At 41.5% G+C, this 24,192-nt stretch overlaps 1 protein-coding gene across 1 annotated transcript; it reads left to right on the top strand.

Moving 5' to 3' along the window:
* The first annotated feature begins 17,761 nt into the window (after positions 1-17,761).
* On the top strand, positions 17,762-23,067 carry LOC311041567 (CD48 antigen-like). The gene is made up of 6 exons (XM_084051988.1): positions 17,762-17,871; positions 19,585-19,890; positions 20,517-20,789; positions 21,128-21,217; positions 21,491-21,587; positions 22,111-23,067. The coding sequence occupies exons 1-5, from the start codon at positions 17,787-17,789 to the stop codon at positions 21,568-21,570; spliced, it is 834 nt and encodes a 277-aa protein (XP_083908114.1). The 5' UTR covers positions 17,762-17,786; the 3' UTR covers positions 21,571-21,587; positions 22,111-23,067.
* Positions 23,068-24,192: the final 1,125 nt, after the last annotated feature.

The following is a 24,192-nucleotide window of genomic DNA, read 5'->3' as shown; positions in this document are numbered from 1 at the left end:
TATATTTCGGCTACTCGAAGAAGAAATAGCCGATCTACGAGCTCACAACTCGTTGCATGGCAGTAAGGCTTTACCCAACAGTATATAAAGTCATTATTCCACAGGAGGCTGACATTGTGCATAAATGTCTGCCTAGTCAAGAGGCTTTAAAACCAAGCGGTTGCAGTAAGAAATAGGTAAAAAGCTGTATTTGTGTCATTCAATGCTTATTTCCAACGTAACATTACCACATACAGTATAGCACAACACAACTTCCTATGTTGCTGGAGTGGCAGCCGTTGGCTGTTTTTACACTCGTCTTAAGCACACTGGTTCTCAACGTCGGGTTCGGGGACCACCAGGGGTCCAAATGGAGCCTTACGGGTCTGTAACTGAGAGTGCACAAATGGAACCAAATACGGGTCTATATGGTTCAATTTGTGTACTCTCAGAGTTACAGAGCCGTAAGGGGAACCAAATGTACCCCTCATTTGGTTCCATTTGTACACTCTCTGAGTTACAGACCCATAAATGGGAGCCAAATGGACCCCTCATTTGGTTCCATTTGTACACTCTCAGAGTTACAGACCCATAAGGGTCCATTCATTTGGTCCCCGGACCCCACGTTTGGAAAACGGTGGTCTTAGCATTATATGTGACCAGGACTGAGACCACATACTGTAGCACTGATTAACTGATTAACTAACTATGCATTTTAGAGTTGAATACGATACAAATTAAATATGACCTGAACACTGTTGTTATCCTCGCTGAAAAAAATAAACCTCTGAATCAGTGACTGTAGCGTAGACGGGGACTGGGCAATATTGATTTTATATCGATATTCTGAAATGACACAATATATACATGTTATATCTCTGCTGTCCGGCAGAAACCAGCTAACTCCAAAATGTTCATTTTTCAGGAAATGACAAAAACAAAACAAAAAGTGGAGTTAGGAGGTTTTGTTCATCATTGATAAGAACCGCTAAATGGACCTCCAAGCTCACATTGAGGTTGAAGGTCAAAAGGGGGTGGAGTCTGGAGTCAGCAACGCCAGCTAACTCCACATCCCCCTTTGGTGGGCTTAGCAGAAGGTTTGAGGATCCAATGGAGTTAGCTGGTTTTGTAATTGTTTATAATACTTTTCATTGGTTCAATATTTTTTTAATCAACACACCGACGTAAAGGGTGTTCAATAGCACTGATTTATTTATGGAGAAAAAATGCTAAAGCGGAAAAATGGAGTCAGCTGGTTTCTGCCGGACAGCAACGATATCCATATCGTGCTATGAGACTAGATATGGTCTGGAGATTTGGGATTATCGTAATAACGTGAAATGGCATAAAATGTTGTATAGCCGATCTACAAGCTCAGATTTGCTATTTTCATGTATTATTTTTTCAAACGTATAAAGAAAATTGATATTATCGTCTCAATGCTGATATCGATGTATTTGCTCAAATAAATATTGTGATATTTGATTTTATCCATATTGCCCAGCCCTACCCTACGTAGACCTGCCTGATCTGCTATAGGTTATACTGTATGGACAATGAGCTGACATTGTCGTACATATTTCTATACAGACGTCAAGCTGCCTTTGTCTTTGCCTGAATTTTTGACATTTTTGACATTTTTTTTCAATGAATGTGATACGACCAGGCTATTTCTCTGCTTCATGATTTATTTATTTTGTACATAATTGTATTTAAAATATATAGATTCACAACAACTATCAAATGCATTCGGACTCTTTATTTACTTACCATTGGACTTTGAGAATCATTGAGAATATATGCTGTTAAATTTGCAAGAATGATTTTTTTGTATGTAGTTGTCCAGCTAAAGTCGTGGATGAAAATATTTCCACGCTTGCATTATTATTGTCTCCGCCAGGAGACATTGTTTTCACTTTCCACATGTCAAGCTAACATTGGTCAAGCCTCACGTGACACGTGACAATGCGGTGAAATAGTGTGATCTGATTGGCTAGTGACGTATAGCGGCCTATAAATACATGTGTCACTTTGAAAGAGTCTTAGCCTCTTTCAAAGTGAGGTAAGACAGGAATAATCACGAAATGGCGGATACTGTAACAATTGGATAGGACACTTAGACAGGACGGATAGGACACTTATACAGACAGGACGGATAGGACACTTATACAGACAGGACGGATAGGACACTTATACAGACAGGACGGATAGGACAGTTATACAGACGGATAGGACACTTGTGTCATGTTACTATCAGGGTTGAGCTGTAGGGGGTACGGGGGGGTACGGCGTACCCTTAGTTCTGACACTGTGGGAGCTGGGGGCGCGCGTGCACACACCGTCAGCGGCGGTCTTTAACGCCTTAAAGTTTAAAAACAATAGCCTCTCAAGGTTCGCGCCGTCAGTGGCGAGCCGTTCTCAATAGCGTCTACCTGGCTGCTTTGCATAACATTAGGCTACTCGAGAAAAGACACAGACTTGAATTGAATGTGTTTCCTCTCACAATGACAGACAACATCTCTGCACTACAAGGTGTGAAGTGGATCGCTTAGCAGAGGACCCAGTTCTCTGAGACAAGACAAAGACAAGTTGTCTGATTATTTTAAGTAGGCCTACTTATGTGTGGGTGAGTCTATGTAAAGGGCTTTTATATAAAATTAAAAGGAAAATAAAATAATTAATTTGAAACAAAAATAAAAACAACAAATTAACAATGCAATAATACAACAAAATAATAATACATATGATTACATTAATAATCACATGTTGAATACAGTATTTCAACTAGCACTGAGCTGAGTGGCTATGTGCGCGCACGTGCGCGCGCGTGACGTCATAAAATACAGTACCCTTAGTTCAAAAATCCACAGCTCACCACTGGTTACTATGACACAGTAACATGTTCTATTTTTTGTAAGAATTAGAACATAAGAAGTAGAACATTCCCAACATTCCCAAGTCTGCTGGCGGAGACTTGTGCTCCGAGGAGCACTTTTTCTAGTTATTATTATGATTACTATTAACGGGTACAACCTGAAGTACAAGCAGATACAACGAATACAGCAATCAATCAGCAGAGCTCTGGATGAAAAACTAAAGTCCCTCTTTACAAGTTAAACCAGCAAGGAGGTCATGAAGTCTCACATGCCTGGGTTCTAAATCTACAGAGCTTATATACAGTCTTTGAACAGTAGATTGAGTAATGATGGATGGGGGATGTCGCTCAGATCTAGCGGCGACGCATGACGGTATCTCAGTTGATCTCCGAACTCGGTTTCTTCCAAAGGTGGGTGCTTACAGAAGTACGTGGGAGTTTTGTCAACCTTCTTTTGTTCTTTTGCTGAAAAACAACATCTAACACTCGTTAGACTCGTTATACAAGAGTATTCTCAGTCGTGGTTCGATGCTTTTGTACATTGGTTAGGGGATTTCACAACTTTCCTTATTCACCCACTGGGGACACATATGTTGGTTCATTAATCATGTTATTGTTAAGCACACATAAAGGCACACACACATTACCGTTCACACATATATTACCGTTAAGTGCTCACATAGATAATTTTACTGTCAGGTGCTGACATAAACCAAATCTCAGTCAGGTGCGGGGGCAGGTGCTGCCTTGGTCATGGACGTGAGGCCCTTTGTTTTCTAAATTAAGCTTATCTCTGCTTATCTCCTTGTATCGGGTGTCATCAATTCTTTATCTTTACTCAGCATCTCTGGGTGCTTCCCATCTACTACTGTGTGACCTGACCTCTGTACTGCTCCTATGAACTTAATGACAGTACTTATTCCTGTTTAATGTGTTTTTAGTGATTCTGATTCTGGGGGTAAAGAAATAAAACTATTTTGTACTATTCTACATTATTCTCAACAGCTGCCAGATCAGGTCGTTACGTTCATGTCACCATGACTCAGCCATAACCATTAGGAGTTCCCAATGCAGCTACGCCCAAATATGTGTGCTGTCTAACCTCAACGTGCTGTCATGGCATCAGGCCCAAACAAATCAGTCAGCTCCATATATGGTTACAAAAGTGGGCATGTCTAAATGGGCATATACTGATGACGTCAGTGATCTCCATTTATGAGCATAAAAGGGACATGGACTGACAGATACAGAGATTTCCTTATGGGCAGTGGCATATTGGTCGCATAGGTGTGAGGGCTTCGTAGCGGCCCGAACTCTAGATGTGAGGGCTGCACATTATATTGACTAACACTCAATTTCTTCCAGAAACATGTGAAATAAAAATACTACACCCGTTGGGTACCGGCCTACTCAGGAACGATGCAAGTTGTGAACGCATGCCCCACATTTTTATGCAATACCCGAAGATCTCTATATCTGTCTGTCCTTGTCCCTTTAATGCCCAATTATGGAGATCCCTGATGTTATTGATATGCCCATATATGGGCATATCGAGGGGATCGGCGGTTCTGGAGAGTCTTTGTACAGTGGTAAACGTCTGTGGAGAATGTGTGGGGAATATCTGAAGAGTGCAAACTGATGTACAAAGTGTAGACTGACTAAATAATCAAATGGCAGGTGTGGGGATTTTTTGCCAAATCAAGCTTAGACTGGGGTTGCGATGGCAATCAATTGGCTCATTTAGGCCTTGGCCAGATCATTTTCTACCGCCTATTCGGTCGACTCGACGCCGGGCACTGCACTTCCTTGGGTCGTCTGTGACACGCATGTCGAATTAGAAGTAAGTTGGTCGGTCGAACGGTTCTCGAGATGCGTGGATTACAGACGTACACACAGAGATTCCCTGCATTTATTGTAAGAAGAAGATATGTCTGCTGTGCATATAGAGCCTGTTGGATTTCAGGCAGGTGAAAAAAAGCATTGAAAAAAGAAAGATAAGCTGAGAACTATCTGAGGAGGTCAGACGGAACAGGAGATTGTAGCCATGCAAGCAGGGACCATGTCAAGTCCATCTCCAGAGACCTTGATGTTCCTGTGTCCACTGAACGCAATGTTATCAAGATTTATAAGGCCCACGGTACGGTAGCCCAGTGGTTCTCAAATATGTCAAGGGCCCCTAAATGAATATGCATTTGGCCACGGACCCCCATCTGAAAATGTTTTGTGCCAATGGACCCCAACGTGACGCATATTATAAATTCTCGAGGGAGGGAGTGTCTGGCGTGAAGTCGTTCGCATCGGCGGTTGTCCGGAACTGCCGATCCGACTGATATAGGCCCATATATGGGCATTCCCATATGTGGCATCTAGCGATGACATCAGGAATCTCCATATACGGGCATAAAGGAGAATTTATTGAGTTCTGGATCCATGGTAACGGTGTGTGTAGTGTGTGTGATGTCAGAGCAGCACTCCCTATATAAGGACGAAGATGTAAGTTACACGAGAGAGACAGTCTTTATTAACAGGAGTTGAAAGTTGATCAGTGAACTAACTGATCTGATACAGTTGAAAGCTTCGTTTGAATGGTGAGATGATGCCACGACACCCATCTCCTCCTCTTCCAGTGAAGATGAATGCGGCAGAGTGGACAGCAGCACAACCTCATCATCAGTCATGGAATAATGTCCTTCAGTCATCACCATCGGCTGTTTACCACACCACCGACCTTCCTACTTACACCACTCTTGATGTTGACAGTTTTGGTGGCGGCATGCAGATACTGCACGTGATGCCACCCAACCAGGTGATGTTTCCGGCTGACATGTCTGCCTATGGCGTGAGTAACCCTGGCGGATCAGGTCTTCCTCCTCAGACGACCATCAGTCCCCCGCAGCCCGCTGCCATGATGACCGGAGAGACCTCGCTCAAGAGGGAGCTCCGTCGGCAGAAGAACAAGGAGGCTGCCAAACTGTCTCGGCAGAGGAAGAAGACATACGAAAACTCACTCCAGAGTCGCGTCGAGAGGCTGGAGGCCGAGAAGCAGCAGCTTACTGACAGGGTGCGGCTCCTGGAGGATTTCTGCTCTAGGTACGATGTTCTCCGTGATGGTTTATAGACTTAATACCACTATATAACAAATACTTTGTTACGGGTAGAAGGCCTGTATTCAATATTTAGTTAACAGTACAAGTATATATACAAAATAATTGGTGTCCACGTTTTTCCTAATTAGTCAAACTTACTCGGTTAAGCTCGCAAAGCAAGGCGTTGTGACCTTGTAGATCGGCTATTTTTGAATAGTATAAAGTATAAAATAGGTTGACGCCTCTCGATACGACTTCTGAGTGAGTTCTCGTCTAGATCTCCATATATGGGGACAAAAGGGACACAGAAAGATGGGTACAATATGTAATTTGATATTAAACTTGGCTTAAGGGAGGACCGGCCGGCGGGTGGGCTGGCGGACCACTTTGTCACGCTCTTGTCACCATGACTCAGCCATAACATATAAGGAGTTTCCAGACACACCCACATATGGAGTGTGTTGTCTAACCTCAATCTGTTGTGTCATGGCATCAGGCCCAAACAAATCAGTCTGCTCCATATATGGGTTCAAAAGGGTTATGCCCATATACTGATGACATCAACGCTCTCCATATATGGGCATGTAAGGGACAAGGACTGGCAGATACAGAGATGTCCATATGGGCATATTGGTCAGATTGGTGTGAAGGATATCAAACCCGGCAGACCTCTGACATCACGCTCATGTCACTATGACTCAGCAATAACCATATAAGGAGTTCCCAATGCAGTTACACCCAAATATGGGGTGTGATGTCTAACCTCAATGTGTCGTCATGGCATAAGGTGCAAACAAATCAGTCACCTCCATATATGGGCACAAAAGGGGACAGACCTATATATGGCATATACTGATGACATCGGCGATCTCCATACATGGGCATAAAAGGGACAAGGACTGACAGATACAGAGATCCGGTTGTCCAGAGCCACAGATCTGGCCGCTATGCCCATATACTGTATGGTCATGTGCATATATGGGGCTGTCCAACTTCAAACTCGGCGCGCACAGCGGAAAAGACTCGAGGGAGTGCGGTGCCCGCTGTCGAGTAGTTCAGATATCCAGTTGATGGCAAGAGAAAGTCAGACCGGTCGGAAGGACCTGCACTTTCCACTGATGGCAGACATTATAGAGCACCTCCAGACTCTCCAAGTCTCTTCCTCTTCCAAAATAACCTCTCAACACCGTATGGGATTCAGACCCATTACTGTCTCCACACCCTTGTTGATAGTCCCTCAAAGACCCTAACCCTAAGCCTTGTTGATAGTCCCTCAAAGACCCTTAGACCAACTGGGTGCAGCTGGGTGAAGAGGTTTGGGAGAGTATATAGGGAGCTCTCCCTCAAGCTCTCATTCTCTCTCTCTCCTCCCTGAAAGCAGGATCTCTGCTACCTGGCCTGTGGGGCCTAACCCTTTTGTTTTCAGTTCCTTTACACACCTTATATAAACACTCGCACAGCACATTCCACACATCCATACACTGCATGATTACTGACTTGCTCACACCTCATACTTTGATTGCTTTTGATTATCCATATTCTTTAATTAATTCAGAACAATACATACATATAATTTAAACGTTTGACTTTGTGTGGACTCCCTCTTTTTGTCTTGTATACCCTAATAATGCATGACAGTTGTGTCGTGGGACACAGTAAATGCCACTTTGTCCAGCAAGCGTATTTTTGAGCGGTGTAGCCGCTCCTATAAGTGGGGTTGCGACCCATGACCCATCCGTCGTGAAAATTTGTCTTTCCCTGTACTGTGATTGGCTGATGAGTATTCAGACCACTCTGTGATTGGCTAGCGAGACGCATGATGAAATTCATAACCTAAAAATATCACCACGCACTTCAAAAAAAAGCTTCCATCACTGTGATGACCTTAAATAACACCGCTCACTTCACACCGGGTGTGATTTTTTTTTTGTAATGTTGTGACTCACTAGCAGTTGGAGTTTGTCACACAGAGGCATATGGTGGCTGAGATTAGAGGCGGCATAATTACAGTAAGATTCATCTTAATGTCCACCCACCCATCAGTGCCAGTACCATCTACCCATGACTCTACCATGCCCCTGGCCTTCATGGCCCCTCACCGGATTCCATTTCTGATCAGTAGCAGTAGAAGCACAGAGGAGAGAGAGTGAATTCAGCAGTGGTGGAAAAAGTATTATTTTTCTACTTAACCCTTCCATTGTGTTAGGGTCATTTTTGACCTGTTTTCAAGTTTGAATAGGTAAAAAGTACCCTTTACATTTCTTTATTGGAACGAGGCTTCATGATATCCTCAGAAATAGCCATTTTAACGCAACAAAATTATTTATCATCATTTTTAATTCATTCTGATGGTCTCTATAAAAAAAGTGACACTTGTGGTGTTAGGGTCCGAAATTACCCGGAAGAGAAGTGTGGCTCAATTCCCCCCAAATTGTCAATATTCAATGTTTACGTAATGTATAAGGTAACTAAGTACATTTACTCAAGTACTCAACATACTAACCACTTCAGCCATATATACATTTTGGCCATTTGAAAATAGCCGATCTACAAGCTCACAATGCGTTGCAATGCGAATAATTTTTATACATTTTGAACTGGAAATGGGACATTCTTCATAATGAGTACTTTCTGCTTTTGGTACTTTAAGTACATTTTGATGCAGATACTTTTGTACTTTTACTCCAGTAAATGTTTAAGTCCGGACTTGTACTTACTACAGAGTATTTCTAAATTGCAGTATTGATACTTTTACTAAGTAAGACATGTGGGTACTTTTTCCACCACTGGTTATTGATTTTGGTAAGTCTGATCTAAGGCATTCACTGTGAAGTCAAGCAGGCATGGACACTGATGCTGAGCTTAATACACTCCACACACAGAAATAAAGAGCATCATTACCATGGCGACAATAAAGCGCTATTATGTCTTATGTAAATATAAAATGGATGGGAGGAGCTCAACAATGTTGCTTACTACTCTGTAAAGCCCTGACTGTTCTGTGTACACCATGGGTCTTCAACAGGGGGTCCGGGACCCCTTGGGGGTCCTCAGAATTTCTACAGGGGTGCAGGCAAATCTTTGCGGGATATGGGAAACTTTTCCCCCCACAATTTTACACAATGTGTAGGAGGGGTCCTTGCTTTGTCTCTCTCTCAGCTAAGGGGTCCTTGGCCTGAAAACGTGGAAGAATATGTATATTCGTGTCAGTCTTCAAAGCAGGTGTGGCATTGAGGAACGTTCTCACGCCAGAGCGGATCCCATCGTTTAAGATCCCCTCCTCCTGGCCTCCTCTGTGTCTCCCCTATCCATGCTGTCGACGACACCAACCGGACCACAGCAGACTGCTGTCCCAGAACCCCATAGAGAACCCAGACTATACCAGCAGCACCTCGCTCTACCGCTGCCATCACGAACCCATAGCCCTCTCCTCTCCGTCCATCACCGGCCCACACGCTTTAAGCTGGGACGTACCACAGCAATGGCAAGTTTTCAAATAATTGTGGTGGAGTAAAAGTACAATATTTGGATCGAGATAGTGGAGTAGAAGTAAAAGTGTTGGAAATTGGAAATACTCAAGTAAAGTACAAATACCTCAAAATTGTACTAGGGATAGTTCACCCCAAAAAACTTTTTTTTCCTATCGATTAGTCACCCCATGGAGACTTGAAGTCATGGATATTTTTTTAGTTTTTGTCATTCCTGCATTCCTGCATTCCTAAGCCAATTATTTGATGACCAGCGGACCGGTAGGCAGCGGTTCCGGTAGGACATACAAAGGAGACTATTTGTGTCTCCTACCGGAACTGCTGCCGGCCCAGTCATCAAATTATTGGCTTAGGAATGCGACAAAAAAAAATATATATATATCCATGAATTCAAGACTCCATGGGGTGAGGTGACTAATCGATAGATTAGTCATTTTGGGGGTGAACTATCCAATCCCTTTAAGTACAGTACTTAAGTAAATGTACTTAGTTACTTTCCACCACTGGTGACAATGCCGTACGGGTTCCGGGCTGTGCTCGCTGCAAGCCCCTGCGTGCAGCGCCGAGTATCCCTGTATTTCACAGGGGTCAACAGCGTGCCACTGCCATGCAGTGGTGGAAGCCACACAGACAGAAACTGATTTCATGTCATCATCTTCCAGTATCTGACGCCAGTCTGAAGAATCGGCAGCACCTCATGGGTTTCCCCCGATGCGTCCCGAGCCTGTTAAAGCTCTCTGGGCCGCCAGGTGATGCGTGCTGCCCCCGCAGAGCTCTGACCCCTGACAGGAAAAGATAAACTGGAGCCACAAACCACCAGGAAACAAAAGGTTGCAATCAATTATCCAGTTTATTTAGCCGGATAATGATGTACTATACAGTAGCAGTGGTTTTCAACCTTTTTCATGCCAAGGACCCCTAAATTGAAATACATTTGGCCGCGGACCCCCATCTGAAAATGTTTTGTTCCAGGGACCCCCCAGAAGCAAAGATTTGAGTTACAAATGTTCGCTTAAAAAAAAAAATATATATTCAAAGATTTGCACAAATTGTCACGATTTTTCAAGAGAAATAGCAGATATACAAGCTCATAGCGCTGCAACGAGTGCCGCGCTATGAGCTTGTATATCTGCCATTTTTGAATAGCCAACTAATTAACTGTTTATTACACAGATGTGTTCCCGGTCTTAATGGGTTAAACATAATCCACATCACTGGAAGTAAAACATTGGACCTTACATTAAACAAAGTTCAACAGACACATGGCAAACATCAGCAACACACAGCAACACACAGGCTGGCTGTGCAAGTGTTTAGACAAAGGGAGAATGGAAATCCAGTCCTGTTTGTAGTGGGAGGGAGTGAGGTCGGTACTACCACCGTTACCACTGAGCCCCAGTGGTCATCATTTTGTAGTCCGACGTCACTTCCGGGTCCAAGAGGCACCAGGCGCCATGCACTCCTCATTGTAAACAAACATATCGGAACCCGTAAATCTTTTTACAATAACCTCCTTTTTCAGAAAGGAACCATTGAGGGTTAAAAAGGGTCTTAATGCTTTCAACTCGAATAGTTATTAATGTAAGTGTTTCCCAGGGGGTATAATTTAGTCACTATAGTGACTAAATAAGACTAAATTATTATACTTTAGTGATATTTTTTTTAACTTTAGTGACTAAGTAAGACTACATTATTATACTTTAGTGATTTTCTTTTTTACTTTAGTGACTAAATAAGACTACATTATTATACTTTAGTGACTAAATTATATAGTGTCGGCCTCAGCTCTAAATGGGCTAAAAACTATTAGTTTGTAGAGGTGACTCAATAGTTACCCACTGAATGATTGGTTTGGGCATTTACCACATAGGCCACATAAGTTTTGATTCCCAGGCCTGGTTGACCATTTTCTGCATGTCACTTCCCTCTCTCTTTCCACAGAATAATATAGTAAGTAATGCTGAGTAATTTCCTGTTTCTGTAGCATGAGGCAGATTGATACGAGTACATCCCCTGGACGTGATGGTAAATGGTGCATTTATATAGCGCTTTTATCCAAAGCGCTTTACAGTGCCATTAACCCATTCACACACACATTCATACACCGATGGCGGAGGAAACCATGCAAGGGTTTCGGGAGCAATTAGGGGTTCAGCGTCTTGCTCAAGGACACTTCGACACTAACTCTGGGGGAGCGCCCGAGCCTGGGATCGAACCGGGAACCTTGCGGTTTTCCAGTTCACTCTACCCTGCCACTGCCGCCCCGTGATGCTAGAATGATACTGAAACTTACCCCCAATCCAACCCTTGATGCTGATTGCCAAGCGGAGAGGCATTGGGTCCCATTCTTATAGTGTTTGGGATGACCAGGCCGTGGATCGAACTCCAACCTCCCAGTCTCAGGGCGGACACCCTAACCAAAAGGCCACTGAGCTGGTTACAGATTGGTAAATGAAGACATGCGATTCGATAGTGCAGTCTAGCCAAAACCAACTCGGGACTCCTGAATCACTGCCCTCCACACTCTCCTATATAGCATCAGGGTCTTGAGCTCCACTGTGTTGTTAGCTAAGCTGTCGCGCCGCAGTGCATCTACGTAGGTGGTTCCTGGCTTTTCTCTGGGTTGGCTCCCATAGTGTCAGTTTGCTTGCCACTAGGGTGACTGACGCAGTGCCCTGCTAGCCTCATCCTTCTCTCTCTGACTTTATCTGTGACCCGTGGTAGATCCCCGTGGAAGACCACATTTCTGATCTGGTCCGTACATGTGACACCTACAGTAGTGCCATTTGTAGAATTCTTGTGCAGAATCCATCCAGGGCCCCTTTCCTGTTGTGCTGTGAGTCTAGACATAAAAGCCGGAAATAAATAACCAAAAAGGAAAGCAGAAGAAATTGCGCTGATAGGGCACAGGGGTCATCACCATGCCAGCTTGTGACGGACATTTTGATCAATGTTAAATTGTTGTCACGGACATACAATATAACTGGTCAATAATTTTACCAGAAACCCAAATGACTAGCACTAAATGTACACATGTTAAAACTATTAGATTAGTACGTCTGCACACTTGTGCCACAAATACTGAGCCATATATACAGTATGTATATAAAATATATAATCTGAAAAAATAAAATCGGTTTAAAAGCTCACAACGAAACACATTTGTGACGTGAGTGCTAATTCAAGAGGGTTAGAACAGAAGGACCCCTTCTGTAACACAACAGTTTCATTGTGGGCATGAGATCTATTTAGCCACTGCCGTTTCATATAGACCCCGAATTCAAATTATGCAGAGAGAATTCAATAGTTTAATATGTATAATTATGAAAAAAAAAATGTAATGCACAAACAATAAAGACATTTATGATTAACATACTGATGAATGCACTTGACTTGATATTGTTACATGGCAATGGTTGAAATTTCAGTTCCTTAGTTAATCTTTCTCAGTTCTGTCTGCTGGAAATGCCTAGTCAAATGACGTGTGGTTTGTCCACAAGTGTGTTTCCAAGTTCTTTCTTCACCATCACTGCAGTTCTTGCTCTGATCAGACAAATACTTACAGTAGAATAATGACAGAACTCTATCCAGTTCCAGTGTCTTTCCTAGTTACCTTTCTTCAGTTGTTGCAATTCATTTTCCCATAAAAAATAAAGTGTTATTTACTATGTCTTTTGTCTCATGAGGTCTGTTCCCAAACGCATTCAACTGATGTCTTGTCTCATTAGATGTGGTTGAAAAATAGTAGTAGCTTAACAGGTAAAACACGTGTGCCATTGATATGCTGCCAGGGTCAATCCTGTGTTAATTCACACTGCCCCACTCATTTGTTAGTTTCAAGAGTTGTGGTTTCCGTTAAGGTGAACAAGTATTCGATGCACCTTGATGTTGTTGAGAAAGTCTTAGACCATGCGTAAGTGGTATGATGTAAGGTATGCCAGTGGAACAATGAAATAATTAAGGAATGAAGGCAGATATTAGCAAATATTACTCATACTGTAGCTGTCGGTCTTGTCTTGCATCCTCACCTGATGCAATCATGTACGGGTACCAACTCAACAAATCTCCTGCAACATATTAATGAGGATGTCCTCCTGACACTTTACGAGTCACCAAAATCATTCAAACAGATTATAAAAAAAGTATTGTGAATATTTAGGATAGATTATGTACATATTATAACCAAAATACAAAATGTGCCATGGACATGGACAAGTCTTGCCACGGACACGTTTGTCCGTGTAAGGACATGTTGATGTAACCTGATAGGGCATTGTTCAACTTCTCTAAAAGAACAACATAATCACAGGGAAATTGCACCACAACGGTAAAATGATATAACTTGCCGTTCATGTACAGTATTGAAGGGAACTGGAATGATATGAATGAATGATTAGAAAAAGAGATCTTTGCTCTCATCTAGCTCTGCTCTTTACAATGAGGTACAGCTTGTAAGGATTGTGAAATCATGGAATGAGCAACACAGCTAAACGTGTAGGTAGCGGCGGCGCCCCCCAATAAATGTGCCAAAATCCCCCAATATGCTTCTGTTGATAATCGCTCTTGTTTTGAGTGATCTGCCAGTCACTCAGGTGCCAGTCACAGGTGTGTGACTGGCACCTAAGCATGGGTCATGCAACTTTGTTTGTTTATGCTCCAAGCAGCAGCACTGCCGCCATGGAAAGATGGCACGTTTGTCATGCAAACATTGCAATAGGGCAAGTGGAAGCATGTTCCGTATCCTATAGCAGACATTTCCATGTGTCACCAATTAGGTGAACGTAGATAGACAACTCCTGTACAGTTAACCTGCATGCTATAACAGAAAACCCTAAATGAAGCTCTCCCATAATGTATATTATTACCCTCAGCTGTGTTTATATCTGTGACTTGTGTCTGCTGTGAAAAGGGTCCATCAATGTTGCCAAGCACACTGAGGTTACCGGAAGAGTTGAATTTTATTAGACACCGTACAAGATATGTCTGATATAAATAAGCAAATGGAAAGTGGAAGTTGGGTGCAGGACAAGAGGAATGAATGTTTCAGTAGGCCTACGTAAGAGACCATTCTAGACTGGTCTACATGGTCTAGAATTTCTTCTTTTTTTGCTTCTGACAAGTTGGAATTCTGAAGTTTTTTTCTTTGTTGTATAGTGCTAACATCCAGCTCTCTTGCAATGCACCTCTCTCTCTCTCTTTCTTTTCTTCTTTTTTTCTTGTAAATTCAAATATTTATTTTTTGTCATCATGGTACAGAATGTATCTCTGGTACAGTCAGTGCAACATATAAAACATTATAATACAGCCAGTCCATAAAATAAAAGCACAGCTTAGAAATCCCAATTTAAAATATTGATTACAAAGAATAGTTCTCATATTCGTCTGAGGATATGAAGTAGAGCCCTGACGTTCTATCAGAGTCTTTCGTTCACTTAAGGTTTATATAAATCCAAACTCTGTCCCACGTCTCTTTAATTTTTCCGTCTCCATTAACTCTGCCCAACATATATAACGTGTGTGTGTGTGTGTGTGTGTGTGTGTGTGTGTGTGTGTGTGTGTGTGTGTGTGTGTGTGTGTGTGTGTGTGTGTGTGTGTGTGTGTGTGTGTGTGTGTGTGTGTGTGTGTGTGTGTGTGTGTGTTTTTGTGTGTGCAGGCCAGGGCAATGCTGAAAATGAGCATCTGTGCTCAAGCAACTTTCCCTTAAATAAATTTAATACATTATTTACTTTCCCGTAAATAAAGGACAAAAAATGATAAAAGAATAGGAACACTATAGGGGTTAGGCATTTAAGTCAAAACATGAGGAGAAGGAAGGAAGTCATCTCAGGGAAAGAGAAGGTGAAAGAGCCTTATCTACTGGGAAATATGTTGTCTATTCAACTGAAGCAAAGCAGGGAATTTAGATTATTTACTGTGCTGTAATAATGATACCCTCCGGGCTGACATCTAAAGACAAGTGTGGGCACACGCACATTGTTGTGTGTAGCAACTCTGTATGTGATACAGTCTCGGTATGGCAACACTTATTATGCCAGTGGTTCTCAAAGGGGTCCTTGGGGGGGGGGGGGGGGTTCCAGGGGGTCCCCAGTCAAATGAATGATAGTCAGGAACCAAATGGACCCTTAATGGTCAGTAACTTTGATTAAAATTGATGATTTTACAGTGTAGATTGCGGCCGAGATAAAAATGCCATGAAATGGGGGTGAATGGCCGACTGCATCATCAAATTGGGTTCCTTGAAATGAAAATGGTTGAGAATCACTGCTATAGCCTTAAGAATCGTCTCTTTTGGGTTCCCTGGCATAAAACCTTTTCATAAAAGCTAATATGTATCAATTTGGGGGTCCTTGACATGAAAAAGTTCGAAAACTATTAACAAAGATGAAAGTAGGCTATATTCTTCAAGTTTCACAATTAGTATTGGTGATTCATTATGTAAGAGAGAGAGAGAGAGAGAGAGAGAGAGAGAGAGAGAGAGAGAGAGAGAGAGAGAGAGAGAGAGAGAGAGAGAGAGAGAGAGAGAGAGAGACAGACAGACAGACAGACAGACAGACAGACAGACAGACAGACAGACAGACAGACAGACAGACAGACAGACAGACAGACAGACAGACAGAGACAGAATCCGAAAAAGGGTGTGAAAAAATAAAAAAGGAAGGAAGAAGGAAAGGAAGTGAAACAGATTGTTTAGTCCCTGTTACTTAATGTGATGCTGAAAATAATCGCGGTGCCAATGCAAGTTCAACTATTTGACCGAAAATAGTAGTTTTGTCAGAGAGAATCCGAGAAAGGGAGTGAAAAATTAAAAAAGGAAGGAAAGAAGGAAGGAAAGTGAAACAGCTTTGGCTATACAGAGCAGGGGTCTTCAACAGGGGGTCCGGGACCCCTAGGGGTCCTCAGAGTTACTACAGGGGGCCCACCAAATCTTAGTGTGATAGGAACTTTTTTTTTTTTTACATTAACCACTTGAACCCTAAAATTCCTTTTCTGAGGGGAACATTGGACGAAAATAGCAGATCTGCTGCGAGGTGTTGTGAGCTTGTAGATCGGCTATTTTTGGCAAAGAGGTTTGGTGTAGGGGGAAAAGATCAGATCAAGTACAACAAGTATTCTAAGTATTGAGGGTTTAAGTGGTCAACTGTCTGAAAATACATCTTAACATGAATCCAACACTAATGACAGTGCTGTCATACAAGTCTAATATGACGCCATCTATGAATTGTATTATACAATATGTAGTGGGGGTCCCTGTTTCATCTCTCTCTCATCTAAGGGGTCCTTGGTTAAGACTTTGACAGGGGGGCAATTTGGAATTGCAGCCTCCTGGAGGTGTTTCTTTAGGGAAGTTTTGAAAGTGAGTAGGGTTTTACACTCCTTCAATGACTGACAGTGATCTAGGGCAGCACTTAGTCTTTGTACTTACATACATGTATCCATACATAATATATACCAATATATACCATTATACACTAATATACCAGTACCCATATTGTAATGCACTCACACTACAATGTAACCATGCACATTACTAATGAAGTAGCCTCGATCTCCAGGCTTTTATTGTTTAGTAATGAAGGCCTACTGTGGTCAGCCTTATAACTGATACTAGAGAGATAGGTGCAGAAACCTCAAAGCCTTTTCACAGGGAATAAAAGACACATTCCATGGGGTGTCCATGGGGTCCAGCTCTCATGGACCTTCTGACCTTAGTTGACCACTACATTGTCTTATCTAACTTATGTACAATGGACTCACACACACCCACCCAAACTTAATTTAGCACACACACATATACACACCGTCTCAGTATTTGTAACACACACACACACACACACACACACACACACACACACACACACACACACACACACACACACACCTATGTGCACACTGGAGCGCATCCTTGCATGCCCATACACACACATAGGATACACACTGTTTAGACATCTGGATCTCAACACACACACCTCGTGCACAAGCCTATAGAAAACAGGGTATAAATGTCTATTCTGTGTTGAACTCTGTTTTTTTTCCTGATGAAGCTGCCATGTGATGTTAACCCTTTACTCTCCTTAAATAAAGTAACCAAGTAGAAGCCATGCCTGGACTCTTTCATTCATCTCAATAGAGGCAAACAGTCCCACAGATTAATGCACTTTTACCACAGTTGTGCCAAATCTGGGTTGAACATGATCCGTGGAGCTGCCTCTGGTGTTGTGATCGTTGGCTCTGGTTGAAATACTTTCAGTTTCGCAAAAAAAAGGCGGTCTCTGGAGCATAGCCCAACCCCAGTCTCCAGTTCAAAAGGCTCTGGCATCCATCCATCCATCCGCTGGTCCTCTTATCTTATCGTTCACCATGAAGCACTGCGTCCTCAGTATCCACACAGCTCCGTGCGTCTGTCTGTCTGTAGGACTACTACTACTCATCAGTCTGGCATCAGGTAGGTCACTATATTATATGACTATGTTCACTGTCTACCATAGAGTTATATAAGGTCACTTTACTGGTTCGGACGGTGGTTCCTAGCCCTGGCAGAGCGTTAGTGAGCTAACGCTCTGCCAGGCGCTCGACTCTGCTTATAGACAAAGAATTCCACTTTCCTGCGTGGGCTCCGACTGTAAAAACATAAACAAAACTACTTCGCTACTCATCAAAACAAAGCGTGTTTTCTGTTCTTGAAAGTCTATTCTCCATGGTGGGAAGCATTTCAGGACCCCACCTTCTCAGTATAATACACTTTTTGGGCAGAATATAAAATATGTCCGCCAGATGGAAATTATTGTATTTACTCCACTGCGCCCTCTACAGATCTGGACAATGGTAATTTATATTGACTGGATTTGTAGAGGGCGCAGTGGAGTAAATAACATAATTTCCATCTGGCGGGCATATTTCATTTTCTGCCCAAAACGTGTATTATACAGAGAAGGTGGGGTGCTGAAAGGCACCCCACCAGAGAATAGACTTTCAACAACACAAAACAGCCTTTGTATTATAGCACATTAGGTGAACCAGATTTAGTATTTCTTTGGAACAGTTGCAACTTGCAGTTGCATACAGAATTACAGGTTGCATAATTACCTATAAAACAAAACACATGGGTACCCGAGGCTACATTACACCCACTGGTAACAGAGGTGGTGGCGGTGCCCACTCTTCTGCACACTCTTCCAGTAGTGGAAAAAGTACTTTTTTTAAAGTATCAATACCCTATTGTAGAAAGAGTCTGTTACAAGTCCAGTATTCAAAATTGACTTGAGTAAAAGTACAAAAGTATTGGCATCTACTTAAAGTACCAAAAGTAGCCTACTCATTATGCATAGCAAATCTACAAGCTCACAACGTATTGCTTTGTGACGAGTTTTGAGCTTGTATCTGCTATTTTCAAATAGCCGAAGTATAAATTGGGCTGAAGTTAACATAATATGTTTTGTAATAATAATCAAAATCTACAAAGTAAGTACTGTAACTAAAGTCTTCAAATAATTGCAGTGGAGTAAAAGTACAATATTTTCCTCTGAGATGTAGTGGAGTATAAATACTCCAGTAAAGTACTATATATAATACTTAAGTACTGTACATGGGTCAGATACAGACATACAGTCTTTCATCATTTATTTTGTATCAATTCTTAGTGGACCTATAGCCTGACTTTTGAGAGGAATAAAAGGCTAAATATGCCAAACGCATGCTTCAAAGAAAATGTAATGTTCAGTGAAATAAGTTCTTATTGTTAATAGGACATTAATTAGTGTGCAGCCGTGTGTGAATGTACAGGATTCTCTGAAAATGATGTCATTTCCTTGGACAGATCTCTGGCTTTTAATTGGATCATCATGCTACAACATTGAGGGAAATACTTGTTTGCATCATTAGCATTTCATGTTGGATCCATAGGATAAATATATTTCTATTTGCATAGTGTTGTAGGTTGATAATGAACAGTTGTTCATATATTCCTCATACGGTTGTGTTCTTCTGCTGTGTCATGAATGGTTGGGTCTTGAGCTTTTGTCTGTGGCATGCTATACATTGTTGTTTGTTGTTATCTCTCATTACAGACTGCTGTAATAATATTTTTTTTCACCTACAACGACATGCATAAAATTGACTGAAACTGTTCAACCGGACTGAAGTACTTTTCTCCACACAGCCCAGCAAGATGTGAAATACGTACCGTTGGGAGGAGTCTTTGAATTGGATCCAAATGGTAGCTTTGGGTCCATCACTCAAATTCTCTGGAAAATTGGTACCTCTAAAGTGGCTGAATGGTGGCAGAATACGGCCTTTAGTCCTGATGTGGAGTACTACGGAACATGGAAGAATAGAAGCTGCGCACAGTTGAATAAAGCAACTGGACAGTTGGTCATCAACAATATTACTAAAGAAGATGGTGGAGAATATTCTGTGGAGGTGAACGAAGAACAGCAGACCATGAAATACAAGGTGGAAGTGATCAGTAAGTTTGTGTCCTGTGGAGGATAAATGTTATGGTTATTACGTGTCATGTGTTGTACATGATTGATAATGTAAGGATTAAGGATTTGTGAACGTGTCAGTAGAACGACCACCTCACAATTAGTAATGGTGATTCATATGCAAGACAGAGAGAGAAGAGAGAGAGACGGAGACAGAGAGAATCAGAGAAAGGGAGTGAGAAAAAGGAAGGAAGGAAAGAAAGTGAAACAGATTGTTTATAGTTCCTGTTACTTAAATGTGATGCTGAAAATAATCAGCACTGGGCCAATGCAAGTCCAACTATCCTATGACTTAAATAGTACTTTTGTTTTTAAAGATTTTGATTGTTTTGATTGTTTATTTATTTCGAACACTGTTAAAAGACAAAAAGAAACACATAAAATAAACATAATACATTTAAAAATAAGAAATATGAAAATATGAAAGCAAATACATGTACTCTGGGGTGTTCGAAAGGGCATATGAAGTTGAAAACGTATCTAGTCCTATCCCTTATTGCATATTCAAATGATATTTAGAAATACAAATTCTAAAATCTAATCTTAACCTTAATGTGGCTTTAATCACCAGTAATTCTGGGCTGTGGTCATTGTTTTTCACCAACAGAAAATGTCACAAAGCCATCGGTGGCTTTCGATCCTCAGGACTGTTCAGCTGACTCTACCAGCTGCTTACTGGTCTGTGAAGGCGATGCTACAGATTCAGGTGTGGTCACCTATCGCTGGAAGAAAGATGAAGGGGAATGGATGGAGTCTGGACAGGACCGGTTGATGAACATCACCAACGATGAAGAATGGAAGATGGTTGATACATTCTTTTGTGAAATGAAGAACAAAGTCAGTGCTCAACAGAGTGATCCCTGTTACAACCCCTTTAAAAGTATGTAATTCAGTTCAATTCAATTACGTTTTTAATTTAGTTTTATTTTATTATAGTTCCAAATCACAACAATGTAGTTTACTCCATGATGTGTACAAACTGAATCACTCCGTTACGGGGCATAGTGATGACCTTTTGACAAATATTGCTCCTCAGAAATGCATAAAACTGGCCATGTGTGTATGTTTGATACACCTTGAAGAAGGCACTTATCTGCTAATTCACATTTCACACCACATAATTCTATAAATATCTAAACAGACAGACAGACCCTAAAGTTAAGTTGAAATTAACTACTGCCTTGAAAGCAAATTGTAATTGTTTTTTTTTCTCCCAAGTGGGACGTACACTTGTGGGAAGGATTATTGCAGGATATATTGCTCCAATCCTTGTAGTTGGTTTGGTGTTTCTGGGCGTGAAAGTTTGTGGTAAGTGTGTGTGTGTGTGTGTGTGTGTGTGTGTGTGTGTGTGTGTGTGTGTGTGTGTGTGTGTGTGTGTGTGTGTGTGTGTGTGTGTGTGTGTGTGTGTCCGTGCGTGCATGTGTGTCCATGAAATCTAAATCTCACTGTTATTTTTACTTGCTCTGTACCATAAGATAGAGCCTAAAATGCTGCATGTATTAGTTATCAGTGAGGACGCAAGTCTATGCACCAATCCGATATTATGTAATTTATCATGTGATGATTTATGCTACATACTAGGTAAACAACAACAACATGGTGATGGTGGAGAGTGCACAGAACTTCCTCTAAGCTTTACCCGTGGCCGTGAACAGCCATGATTCATCAAATGGAACAGGTATGGTCTGTTTGTTCATCAATATCGTCAATATTTAAATTTCTACTTCTTATTTGTTTTCAACAGTTTCATAACAAGCAGCATGTACACACATACTGATTTAATTCCACTTATGCTACCTTTTTCTGAACAAACCCCCCAATCCTCCAAGACAAGTTGGTTTTGTCAAACGAAGTGCTGAAGTGAGAAGAGAGTGGTTAATGTATGGAGAGTGTTTAATGTATGTTTTGTAATAATAATCAAAATCTACAAAGTAACTAGTAACTAAAGTTGTCCAATAATTGTAGAGGAGTAAAGCACACTATTTGCCTATGAGATGTAGTGGAGTAGAAAACAGGAAATACTCTAGTAAAGTAAAAATACCTCAAAATTGTATTGTGAGTAAATTTACTCACAGTACTTACTAGTTACTTTACACCAGTGCAGACAAATGGTAAATAAATTAGCCTGGTGAAAAAGCTGGTGATGCTTTCCTAAGTTGACTGTAATAACCTGAAGCAAAACTGATCTTTTCCTCTCGCAGAAACCCCATCTGCAGACACACCTGATGAAGTAAATGAAGACAAGTCCTAATGGCTTATACTGTATCATTCTATCATACCTGAGGGTGGGGCAGCGAAAACTAGACTGCTACACTTCAAATCAGAGATGAGATGTGTGGCAGTATCTTTGTAGAGGACAAAAGGCACATCAATAATCTTTTCATGGAATTAAAAGAAAAAAACATTTACTGGTAGATCTGCTATTTTTGCTTTTCTGTTTTCTTTTTAATCAAGAGAACAGTTTTGGACATACAAGGTTTCCACCCAACAGCCACGATATTCTAAAAATCATATTCTTGTCAAGTGGTCCAATGCCTCAGAATGTGCGCACATTTGTTGGGAACTACTAATGGGTTAGGAGAGCTCTTAACCCTGGTTGAGACATGAGCTTGATTTTGATACTGTAGTAGGTAAGCCTTCTGCTATCTTGTACATTGCTGCTATAGATATACCTGCAAAAAAAGGAAAAACTGCATTCAAACTGTAATACTCCTGAGCAGCTGTTCAAAACGTTTACTTGCACAATGTACTGTACATAGCCGCGGGAAGATGTTTTAGGTTAAGGGTGCTGTATGCGCTCGCGTGCACACGCGCAAAGCGTGGTTATTTTCCGGATTTGATACTTTTTTGGGGGGCTTACTTTAATTCAGTTAATTCGGTTCCAGAACACATATTGCACTAAATCCCCCCAAATAACGACCAACAACAACAGGTACATTATGCAAAAACGTTTTAGATAATTTTATTTAATAAAAAAAAAATGGTACTGTACATAGGCAGTGAAATAGACATGTGCATTTGATGTACATATAATTTAACTTGAGTAATTCATTCTACTGTCAAGTCAACTGTCAAGTAATGTATGTAATCACAGGTACTGTGTTTTATGAATGTATGTAACCTTTGTGGCATTTGACACTGACTGGTTTAAAACTGGCACGAGCGTGTGTGCGGGAGTGTGTGCGGGAGTGTGTGTGTGTGTGTGTGTGTGTGTGTGTGTGTGTGTGTGTGTGTGTGTGTGTGTGTGTGTGTGTGTGTGTGTGTGTGCAATGACCAGATACAGTAGGCAGACTTTGTTTAGACCTATTATATTATAAACAAGAAAGAAATGACAAGTGGGTGTGTGTGAGATTGTTTTCATATACCTGATTGCTTGTTTTTCTTGCCAAACCTGGCAACATCGAATATGCGACGCTAAACGCTAATAATGTTTTTTATATAAGTGGTGGCAACATATTTAGACACCACACGGGTATACCCAACAATAGCGAAGATTAAAGTCAGGGTGAACATGGCCAAATAATAACTTAAAGACGGGGTGCCATGATTTTCAGTGATTTCCCCCCCCCCCTAAAACATGATCATCAGGTATTATGGTTATACTAGGAGGAAGATTTTTTTCAAAAAAGTGTACAGAAAGTGTTAAAATTATGTTTTTATGTGGACGCGCCTCCAGTTCATTAAGTATACCTGGTTCTCACCTTAGCACCTCCAAACCTGAACCAGTCCCTCCGCCTCCTCCTACAAGACCACCCACCTGTCCTAGTCCCTCCTCCTCCCCATGCCCACACCTGTTGTGTTATGATAATGAGGGGAAGGGTATATTTCTTCTGCGTCATTAAAGCGCTGTTTTTCTATTTGCACGTTTGACCCTCAAGGTTTCAGCCTCCAGTAAGAAACTCAAAATAGTAGAAAATATAAAACACCATAAAAACACCACCAGTGGTCTTAACGAAGTTCTATCAACCTCATAGACACATGAAAAACAGAAAAAGTGCAAAATCATGGCACCACCTCTTTAATAGCCAAACAAAAAGCCAAGCGCATCATCAAGGACAAGCACCACTCAAGTCACAAACTGTTCAAAACCCTACAACGACCACGACCTGTCAGTATTATTATCTCTATTATGTGCATCATGACACAGAGTTAAAACTCTGATTATGCTGGAATTATTAATTTTAGCTGTACCAGTGTCCCCCACAGTCACTGGGCGTCTGGCTGGAGCAGTGGCTGTACCAGTGTCCCCCACAGTTGCATTTGTTTTCCCTGTAAATGAAATG

This window comes from Gymnoscopelus microlampas (assembly GCF_963454915.1).
Source record: "Gymnoscopelus microlampas genome assembly, chromosome: 3".
NCBI classification, from domain to species: Eukaryota; Metazoa; Chordata; class Actinopteri; order Myctophiformes; family Myctophidae; genus Gymnoscopelus; species Gymnoscopelus microlampas.
This window is presented reverse-complemented; position numbering and strand designations above follow the sequence as displayed.